Source organism: Notothenia rossii (genome assembly GCF_949606895.1).
Source record: "Notothenia rossii genome assembly, chromosome: 3".
NCBI classification, from domain to species: Eukaryota; Metazoa; Chordata; class Actinopteri; order Perciformes; family Nototheniidae; genus Notothenia; species Notothenia rossii.
In genome coordinates, this window is record NC_136901.1 from 15,767,581 (window position 1) to 15,779,009 (window position 11,429).

Consider the following 11,429-nt stretch of genomic DNA (forward strand, 5'->3'; position numbering starts at 1 on the left):
CATTATTGTACTCTGGAGGGGAGTTTGACAGGGGATTACTCAAAAAGTACACGATAAAAGTATTCGATTGTACTTGTGGTTGTAGTTCTAGAAGCACTCTATCCAGCAGTACCACTTTCACTGAGAACTTATGGCAAGCAATTATTTTATCTCTCATCAAAGTTGGCAGAAAACATGCATTATTGTACTCTGGAGGGGAGTTTGACAGGGTATTACTCAAAAAGTACACGATAAAAGGACTTGATTGTACTTGTGGTGGTAGTTCAAATAGTACTGAGTACAACAGTACATCTTTCACTGAGAACTTATGGCAAAAAATGATTTTATCTCTCATCAAAGATGGCAGAAAACATGCATTATTGTACTCTGGAGGGGAGTTTGACAGGGTATTACTCAAAAAGTACACGATAAAAGTACTTGATTATACTTGTGTTGGTAGTTCAAATAGTACTGAGTCCAACAGTACATCTTTCACTGAGAACTTATGGCAAAAAATGATTTTATCTCTCATCAAAGATGGCAGAAAACATGCATTATTGTACTCTGGAGGGGAGTTTGACAGGGTATTACTCAAAAAGTACACGATAAAAGGACTTGATTGTACTTGTGGTGGTAGTTCTAGAAGCACTCTATCCAGTAGTACCACTTTCACTGAGAACTTATGGCAAGCAATTATTTTATCTCTCATCAAAGTTGGCAGAAAACATGCATTATTGTACTCTGGAGGGGAGTTTGACAGGGTATTACTCAAAAAGTACACGATTAAAGTACTTGATTATACTTGTGTTGGTAGTTCAAATAGTACTGAGTCCAACAGTACATCTTTCACTGAGAACTTATGGCAAAAAATGATTTTATCTCTCATCAAAGATGGCAGAAAACATGCATTATTGTACTCTGGAGGGGAGTTTGACAGGGTATTACTCAAAAAGTACACGATAAAAGTACTTGATTATACTTGTGTTGGTAGTTCAAATAGTACTGAGTCCAACAGTACATCTTTCACTGAGAACTTATGGCAAAAAATGATTTTATCTCTCATCAAAGATGGCAGAAAACATGCATTATTGTACTCTGGAGGGGAGTTTGACAGGGTATTACTCAAAAAGTACACGATAAAAGTATTTGATTGTACTTGTGGTGGTAGTTCTAGAAGCACTCTATCCAGCAGTACCACTTTCACTGAGAACTTATGGCAAAAAATGATTTTATCTCTCATCAAAGACGGCAGAAAACATGCATTATTGTACTCTGGAGGGGAGTTTGACAGGGGATTACTCAAAAAGTACACGATAAAAGTACTTGATTGTACTTGTGGTGGTAGTTCTAGAAGCACTCTATCCAGCAGTACCACTTTCACTGAGAACTTATGGCAAAAAATGATTTTATATCTCATCAAAGATGGCAGAAAACATGCATTATTGTACTCTGGAGGGGAGTTTGACAGGGGATTTATTCCTTGATTCACCTAACACAAATATTCTTGTTGAATAAATAATACAATTTATTTTGGCTATAATTTTACATTCAAAACTGCTCAATATATGGATAATTAATAATACACACTACAGCTGAATGTTGTCAAGATTTTTTTTATTCAGTTTACCAGTGAACAACAGTAAAACCATCATTAATGCATGTGTAAAAAAACAACATACATACTGTTCTATTAGTCTAATATTAACATTTGGAGTGAATCTTCCTCCATGCTGAGAATTTGAAATTGACACTGAACTGAAATGTAAATGTTTACATGTGAACAGCCATTCTAGCCATTTGGTTACTTTTTTTTTTTGCATATACACATCCAAGCTTAAAGATTACTTAAACTGTCATGTATTTAACAGTTGAAACACTATATGCACCCCTTGGCAACTGCCAAATGATTATATATTCCAGAGGTCAAAGAGATTAACTTGTTTGTTGCAGATTATGAAACGTGCATACTGTTCTATAGTCTAGTAACATTTGGGGTGAATCTTCCTCAATGCTGAGTATTTTAAATCAATGCTAGTCTTACTGAACACGTACTGTATATAATGATTACCCTCCACCCCCCCTCATGGTTGGCGGCTTCTGAATTTACACATTAACACTGAATTACTTTGTGCCATTTGTTGACTTTACATGTGAACAGCCATTTTTCTTGTTTTTTGCATATACACATTCAAGCTTTACTTAACAATAATGAATTTAACAGTTGAAACACTAGACACCCTTTGGCAACTGCTGAATTATTATATAATCCAGAGGTGAAGCATATGAACTTTGTTTTGTTTTACATGAGTGTAACAACAATGCACTTAAACTTCAATAACAGTCACAGTACAAGCTTCGCTTTCAGTGACCTTGTGCGCTGTGAGCATCGAGAGCCACCGAGCGAAAAAAAGATGGTCTGAATTGCCTCAAAGGAGTACCTCATCTGTTTTGGAAAATCAATGTTGAGGGCATACAGGAGGCCGAAGAGGTATGCCATGGCAGTAGAGAGGTTTGGAATATTATGAAGCACAATGTCCCCTTCCAACACAACCGCCTGGTCTCGCACAGTGTTGTCGGCTTCATCATGTAGCACAGAGAGGATGGCAACAGATGCACCTTGCACTGGTGCCAAAATGTCGGTGTCCTGAGGAAGGAGAACAGGTACATTATTAAGAGCTTAGAAAAAGTAAGACAGTAGAAAGAGTCATTTTATGAAAAAAAAAATATGTGTGAATTCTGAAAAGGTTAATGCTAAAGCTGAAAAGTATAACTTGTAAGCAGAGATGATTGGCTTCATAACGGCTAAAAGAAGTTGAAATGTTAAAAAAAAGGCAGAAGAACATGGGCAGCTATAAACTGAAATCTGACAGCCAATGAAAACTGCTAAAGCCAAGAATAGATTTAGTAGTTTAAGGAGGGTGATTTACATGAAGTAAACAAGTTGGTGTAAAGGAAGTAGTGAAGCTGTGCAAAGAGCCCATTGTAACAATGGTTCTGCTTTTAAAACAAACAAAAATGACAGCCAAAAAAAGCCTTACTCTTAGAGGATCATCTTTCAAATTTTGTCTCTCAGCTTTCAAATTAATGATTTGTTTAAGAAAGATTAAAAAAAATAAAAAAACATTCAGACTAAATACATTTATACTGATGAAATTAATTATTTAGTACCACGCTATACTAATTTGCCATTTAACTTGTGGAGGTATTAACCAGAAAAAATAAATCTCTTTCTTTAATCAATGTAACCCACCAACCTTGTGCTGAAACACCACCCAAAATGACCAACTGTTCCCCTCAGCAGAAAAAAAGGGATCTGAAGTGGAAAAGTCCAACCCTCACCCCAAAATCATCTGGACTGATAAACTGCCCTGGGGAGGTGTACTTACATTTTGGATTAACTACTCCTTAAAAACATCTTGTGAGAATAAGTAATTAGCTGCATGACCTGAATTATTTGTCTTTCCTGCAGTTACTTTTACTTACCAAGCACTTCAGGAAAAACGTGGTTGCATCTTCGCGGAGGTAGATAGGCAGGCCTCTCAGTGCTGCTGTTTTCCGGTGGGACACAATGTCGGATGTCTAAAAGTGGAAAACATAAGTAGTTCAATTAGTATAGTACTGTAATGTTGTCATTCCTAATAAGTATATTCATGCTCTTCTAAAACTGCCAGGCAAAAGAGCAGTTCACTGACCTGATCATCAAGTTGATCAAGGAGGTCCTCCATCTCCTGACCAAAAGCTCTTTTCTTAGACCTGTAGATTTTCAGCAGGCCAGGCCCAAACTTGTCAAGGGATGCATTGAAAGTCCCCAGGAGGTCTTTGCTCGTGATACGATGAAATTCCTTAGATATCTTAACAAGAAAACCAAAAAAATATTATCAATTTTCAAACCATAATGTCAGAATTTCTTACAGGAAGTTCCTGGGTAACTTGTTATGAGTCTGCACCATGTTAAATATCTGACCATTTTTCTGTGACCTGTGAAAAAGTGGATTACATACTAAAATGCACCACAGGAAATAAAGAACCTCATTTTTAACCATGGATTTTGAGGATTAAAAATTAAATAAAAAGGGTGACTATGCCACATCCATAAATTGCAGAAAGTGAATTACTCCTTGGAAGACATAAAAAAAAAACACACATTCTTACCTGATTAAACATTTTACTTTTGTCTTCTTGTTATTATTGCAATTTATTTCTACTGTTTAGACAAGCAAGTAAAAAAGGATGTTACCATGACAGTTTCAACTGAGACGTCGTCGTCTTCATCAGAGGTGTCATCCAACGTTCTGCTGATGTGTCATTCATCAGCTGGCCTCTGGTCTCTGAAGGAGGGAATCCCAGGTATGTCATACCTGGGATTCCTTCCTCCAGAGACCACCCAGGATGGAAGGTGCGTGGCCAACTCGGCAGACCAGCTGGTAAATGACACGTCAGCAGCACGTTGGATGACGCTTCTGAGGAAGAATGAAGTCTCAGTAGAAAATGTCAACATAACATCTTCTTTTACTCGCTTGTCTGAACAGTAGAAATAAAAAAGAATAGATCCTTACCTCTTCACAAGAAAACAGAGCAGGCCACCTTTCCTGGATCTCAGATACCATCGGCTGACACTCTACCACCTCCCTTCGCCTGAGGGAAAACGTCAGCTCCATCTTCTGTTCTATCAATGTTGTGTTCCTGTTCTTCTTCTTCATTTCATCGACCAGAGATACTCTTTCCTCTTCAAGGGTAGAATCATCATGGTGTTGTGGGTAATCTGGCACATGATTGACCTCTCCACGTTTGGGCTTTTTCAGGGTAAATGGACTGTCATCTTCCCCTCCACCTTTTCTTTTCTTGTTTACATTTACCTCATTGCATCCTGCCTGGCGAAGCTTTGACCTGTAGTTTCCAAGTTTGTACTTGATACTTGTTCTCCATCCCTCGTAGCCTGTGACGCCAAATGGCTCTTTCAGACATGGATACTTCTGAATGAGCGCAGCGGCAACTGACTCAAGCTCATCTTTCTCAGGGTAGCTTTTGATTTCAAAAATTGCTTGTGCAATTTTATCCAATATCTCCATCTTCATGTCTCTTGTCACTTCAACGCCCTTCTTTGTCTTTTCATGTGTGTCATTGGCCTTAGACAATTTCAGCTCCACATCATATGCAAACTTGGGGATTGGGAATGGAGATGGCCACTCTGCGACTTGCCTTAATGTGGTCTGGATAGAATCGGTCCAACTAGGCCTGAAATCCTCAGAGTGAACACTGATTGTGTCCTGAGAGGAGACTGAACTAGTGGATTGGTTAAGTGGAGACAAATCACAGTTCCACATGACATGCAAGACTGCACGCACAGCTGGTAATTCTGACATCTCTGTTAAGTTGCAGAGTGCATTTCCAAACTCCGGATCCTCAAACTGTAGTGAGAAATCTTCTTGAAGATTGAGTCTCTCTTTAAGCATATTAATCAGGCCCTCCACAGATGTTGGGACTTCTGGAAGCTGGATTCGCCGGGCATCTCTGGAGGAAAGAACGACCCGAAGTAACATAGTCTGAAAAGAGGGGAGAGAGAAAAGTGGGAGAAAATGATTAGTCAAACCTAATTAGAAGACAGATTACACCAATGTTGTAGAAAGCTGAAAATTTGAATTTACACAAATTGGGCCCTTCTGGTCCCAAACAGCAAATACAGTTTTTTTTTATGTTGAGATAATCCCAGTGTCCTCATATGAGGACATCATTTTTTGCAAAAACTACTTCCTGTACAAAGACAAACTTTAGGTATTGTACTTATTAGGTCCTACTTATCCCAGATAGCAAGGAGAAATAAAAAAAATGCACACCAGAAAAAACGCTCGGTCTCAGGAGGTTAATGGAGAAGGAATGTCCTCGGAGTCACCATAAGCTTCCCACCAACTGTGTACGCTGCTAGAGGATGGTAATCCGTCAGCACATCTGGATCCAGGACAAGAAGGTCTGCACAGGTGTTTTCAACAAGTTCATAGGACCTGTAATGTTCCATGTACCAAGAAGAAAGTTTTTTACAAATGAATGCCACCTCCTCTGCATTGACAAGAATGTTTGCAATCTTATGGAACTCAGGGAGGCCACTGCACTGCCCAGAAGACAAAATCATGCCTGCCGCATACTGTGTCCCATCCAGGTGAACCGTTTTAGACAGGGACACACTGTCTAGATGTGGGTACTTCTTCTGTATTTCATACTTGAGAGATGGATCCAATTCTGAAACCCTGACCACCTTCACATTTTCAACATACAGTTTTGGCTTGAAAAGGATCCCACTGTCCAGGTGGTAGGCTATCATTTGCTGATGTTTCGTGGACAGAGTGAGCAGCACATTTTTCCAGTTGCGAGTGTCATGGACAACCTTTTTAAAGTAGCTATGCTTAGCCTCATATCGCATTGTCCATAATTCAATCAAAGGCCCATAGCAGCGAATAAGTTGCGGGTAGTGGTCGATAAAATGATGTTTCGGCCTCAGTCTGAACTCTGGAAAGGTACTGGTGAGCAACTTGCGATGATCGAGTAGTTTATAAGATAAATAACACAGTGCTTCTTCAGAAAGCCTACTTGACACAACAATGTCAAGAATTTCCTTGAGGTCCATTAAAATCACCCAAGCTGGCTCCTGTTCTGGTATCTTGCGTCCAATCACAAAAGGAAGTAAACGAAGCAGTGTCCAGTTTTCATGCCCGTTTCCCCCCACTGTCCCCTTTTCAAAGCTTGCTTTTGGAATTTTGTGGGGCTTGTTTACTTTGTCTTCATACTTGTAGGGAAATGATGTTATGCAGTCATTTAACTCATCAAATGTAATAAAGCGTTTTGAAATCAGATTTTTCAAACATAAGGATAATTCCACAGGGATGACCCCTTCCAAAAGATCATGCAACAGATCTGGAGGAAATCCAGTTATTGGGTGAAAAAACAAGAGATGTTTGCCCAGTACACATTCACTTTTGACCCCCTTAACACTTTTGAGGTTGCCCCCCTGCTTAAGCTCTTCCAGAAACAAGTTATGCTGATCAACACTTCTCAATTGAAAATCATTAACCTCAGTGGTTGCAATTTGGCCCCGACTAATCAAACAAAACCGACAGAAATTTTCAACATTAAAACTTTCAGAAAAGCCAGCAAGACCATGCGCACCGAGGTTGTCAGCACATACACAATACACAGTGCTTTTAACAAACTGGCCCACAACTTCAACAAAAATTCCCTCTTGTTCTAGGCACTTTATATCTTTAAGCAATGGCTCAAGAAACTTTTCATAACCATATTTCTTTATGTCTACACTTTTACCCAAGACAGCCAACTGAATTGAAGTGAGACTCGATCTGAACCTGGCTGGTAAATTTAGAACCACCCAATATACTGCCGTAATCTTATGAACTTTTCTAGAGGTCCCCAATGGATTACACACTTCAAATTCATCAATGTATAATCCCAAACTGATACAAGTGTTTTGTTCTCCCAGTAGCTTATTCTCCTTGTAATACTTGCCGTCTTGAAAAGACTTAAAGTGCCCAGATAAAGCTTCTTGATTAAATACAATTTTGTCAAAAAAATCTGTACACCCAAGTAAAGTCTCAAGTACCTTAGTGACAGATATATATACAAAAGAGTTTTTATGGGCTGCGTTGTACAGATATTCTGTGGGTTCGATAACAGGAAAGTGCCCTTTGAAGTATATATTCCTTCTGTGATCTGTAGATAGGGAACCTTTCTCTGATATTGTTAAAAGGAGTGGATTAGTTTGAGCTATAGCACTTGAAATTTCTTGCAAAACACAATCATTTACTTCAATTTTATGTTTAGAAAGGATCTCTTTGACACTGTTGAAAGTTTGAGTGTTAGAGAAAGACAGCAGGTTATGCAAATGTTCTACAATCTTTTGTGTTGCACTTCGAGAAACGTGCAACACAGTTTGCATAGACAAAAAGAGAGAGGCTAATTTGTGCTCAAGTGTCTCACTATCTACATCCTCCACAGTATCTACAACCTCATTTAGTCCCACAACATCATGAGCTGATGTCCCTGCTTCACTATCAGCTTGTTCACCATCAATTATCTCATCTTCAGTAACAGTTCTTTGTATTGTTCGGAAATCCTTAAGTGTCCAGTTTTTATGGTTTCGACTTTTGTGAGAACTGAAGGTTGGGCGAGTGTTTGTTTTAAAGGTACACCTTAGAAAGGGACATTGTACAGTTTCTCTGTTCTTTAAATGATGTCCGAGATGGTTCCAAAACGTTTTTTCACTGCAAATCTCTTTAAAATCACACAACTCGCAGTGAAATGTTACACACTCCTGGATTTTCACTGACGCGTGTGATCTCGAGAGGTGTGATCTCAATGATCCAAGTGTTTTAAATACACAAACACAGTTGGTGTGTGTGCAAGGCCAGTGTGCACCTTGACCGTGGCGAAGGCGAAGATGTTTCAAGAGGGTCACTTGACTGGAGCTGGAGAATTTACAAAGCCGGCACTGCATGGAATCCACCACTGAAACACAAGAGACACAAATAGCATGAATAGCATTTTCACAACAGCCTCTACACGTAATTTAAGATAGAATACTGATATGAAAAACTTAAAAGTTAGTCTGATAATAATTATTGTAATAACACCAAGCTGTACTGGTCTGAAAGCCAACTGCAACAGCCGTTATATAAAAAAATAAATAAAACAACCATACATAACACAGAAGGAATCCCTTGTTGCAGGAGCTAAATAGCCTACATCAACAAGCCAAAAATAGAGACAAGAAAAAAGTCTATTGGGAATTGTCTTTCATTCATGAATATAATCTGTAAATTAATTTTAAAATGTAAATTTGATTTTAAATTATAACTAGGCCTATGACAAGCAACAAAAATGCAAACATGAATTCAAACATTTGTTTTTAAAAACACCAACCATAACCATGTTATAACTTCATAAAATAAAACAACATTTAAAATAATGCATTCTGATCGGTACATTGTAAAACATTATTGATGTAAATGTGGTGATTTCTGTACAGCGCTGCTCCTCTCCTCCTTCACACAGCTTTAACTTACTCTTGATTCAAACTAATGCAGCTGCCCAATTGTTAGATTACACCAGTGAGACCAACAGCCTATCTCCTAAAAAAGAATCGAGCAACCCGGCGACAAACCTCTAAAAACCTGCGGATGAGTTAATTAACGACCGTTACCACCCCGGCAGAACTACGTAGTTCGGCCGGCCAACGGAGCTCTCCAGGCGGCTTGCTGCCTCTGCGAGGTCCCCCACCTCGGGGGGGCCTTGCCACAACGTGGAGGTTCTCAACTTCGGAGCAAACTTCTAAACAGCCGTCATTTAGACAAACTAACCGCACAATGGGGATCTAAACCCTTACTTTCTCGCATGAAAAATTATTAAAACTTTAAAAAGTGACGAAATAACAGCGCTACAGCAGAAAATAAAACAACAAGTAATGGCGGCGCCGCGGAGAGGTCGCGATAAACGAACACCATCGTTTGCCGCCTTGTTTAACTTACCCAGTGTTGCACCGGATAAAAAATGCACAACGTTGGCTTTTCATAATGAATATAGTTCCCGAATTACTTACACCACTGAAATGACAGCCCACATGCCTGCATAGCTACATAGCTGCATAGCTGCATAGCTACCCCATGTGAAAGCGTCTGCATGACGACGAGGCGCATGCGAAAAAGTTACCAACAACAACAGACAATGACCCTACAGTAAAAACAAAGTCAACCATGCACTAATTCAGCGTGATGGAAGTAAAAACACGCTTATCTTACCTGCTGGAGCGAAAGTTTGGCCAGCTCCCACCACGCGGTTTCTGCTCCACAAAATGTCGGACGGGCACACCTTCAGCAAAGCGCGGTTCAAACTGGTCCAGGCTTGTGTGCGCATGCGCAAAAGAGCAAATGACGGAGTTGGCCCAACTCAACTCAAAAATCTGCTTATAGATTTACAATTTTTTGTTGAGCTGACTTAAAAATAGTAGTTAAGTCAACAATGGGAAAAATTTGCTGGGCAGACAAGAGTTTATAGATTACTTATTGCAAAGCCATATTTCTGAGTCAGTTTAATTTCAAAATTGTAATGAGATCAACAATTGCTAGTTATCGTTTTTACAGTGTACTGAGTCCAACAGTACATCTTTCACTGAGAATTGAAGGATTATTTGAATTATTTGAAGGATTAAAGTAACGTGGTATGACAGGAAAGTTCAATCTGGTATATTCCTTTTAATGTCACCTTATATATATTCATGTGTGTTGAATTAGAAGGGACAAAGTATCTTTTCCCTCCCCCAATATATTGAGGTGAATTCCTTGTGTTTAGAGAGAGAGGTGAGAAGGGGACACCATATTTGGGAATAGTGCCAGACGCTGGAATGTTTCCCTCGTAAAAGAAGGGTGTGTTTACACAGGCTTGAAGCAGATGTGTGTGTGTGTTTTCATTGAAGTAAATATAAGAGCTACATGATTACTGGTCAACTATACCTCTGTTCTTATTCTTTCATGTGTGGGTACTAAATGGCTACAAACATTGTGGAGAAATTAGCTTAAACATCTTTTATTACTCTATATGAAATGGAAGCAGCATGTCAAATGATCAGGGAAATCTACTTGTTTTAAATATATGTGTGTGGTTGATTGCTTTGTATTAATAATAGCAGTATGGGTAAAGGAAGCTGGAAATATGCAATGTGAAACCTTTTATTTGAAATAAAGATTCTGCAGGGAATATTCTTAAAGAACAATAGCTCAAGTGTCTGAAAGAGCTGCAGGCTAAATGAGTGTGCGGTACTTTTTACTGCTTAAGAGCATAGGTAATGTGTTCCTCGTTGTTATTGATATGAAAGTAATTAACATGTATTACGTATATTTAGCCAACTATAACAACTATATCTTAAAACATACTTTTAACTTGTGTGTGGTAGCCTGAGGGGGGAAGATGGACTCAGGGACCAAGGGCCATAAAGGGGATGTGTGTGTGCTGGCTGCAAGATGTGAAATAAGATAAGGAAACTTGTTGTTTAGAGCAGGTTCGTACCAGACACCAAAAGGTGTCTGGTCTTCGTCAAACTGAATGAGACTTTTTGTTTCCGGGTTTCTTCTGCTGTGTCGCACTGATTGGGTGCGACAGGCCATGTGTTCGTCTCTGCCAATAAGATGACCTCTGGGGGAAAGCACGTACACCTCCTCCTCCTGTGTTTTAGTATGAAAGACTGTGTTTTCCTTTGGTTCGCGCTCTTGTTTTTCACCAGCCGTTCCTGAGACCTGTCTCACACTGGGGGTAGAACCTGAGCCCGGAGTACTCTGCAGAGTGCTTCGTGATTTCTTTGTATTTGTATTTTGTATCGTTGCCTTGTATCATTAAAGCCGGATTATTGTTTCACTTGCATTCTGGTGTTTCTTAATCCCTTTTCCCGAATTCAC

The 11,429-nt window shown here is 39.3% G+C and overlaps 1 protein-coding gene across 3 annotated transcripts; it reads right to left on the minus strand.

Moving 5' to 3' along the window:
* Positions 1-1,576: 1,576 nt before the first annotated feature.
* LOC307032220 (uncharacterized protein) lies at positions 1,577-9,934 on the minus strand. Of its 3 annotated transcripts, XM_079670062.1 has the most exons (7): positions 9,780-9,934; positions 8,401-8,490; positions 5,814-5,978; positions 4,536-5,522; positions 3,672-3,830; positions 3,463-3,558; positions 1,577-2,623 (listed from the first exon to the last, which is right to left on the minus strand). In XM_079670062.1, exons 4-7 carry the CDS (start codon positions 5,517-5,519, stop codon positions 2,321-2,323), a joined length of 1,542 nt encoding a protein of 513 aa, XP_079526188.1. In that variant the 5' UTR covers positions 5,520-5,522; positions 5,814-5,978; positions 8,401-8,490; positions 9,780-9,934; the 3' UTR covers positions 1,577-2,320. The 3 variants fall into 3 exon arrangements, with proteins under 3 accessions (XP_079526188.1, XP_079526190.1, XP_079526189.1); XM_079670064.1 differs by lacking the exon at positions 5,814-5,978; XM_079670063.1 differs by lacking the exon at positions 5,814-5,978 and having other exon boundaries at positions 8,401-9,933.
* Positions 9,935-11,429: the final 1,495 nt, after the last annotated feature.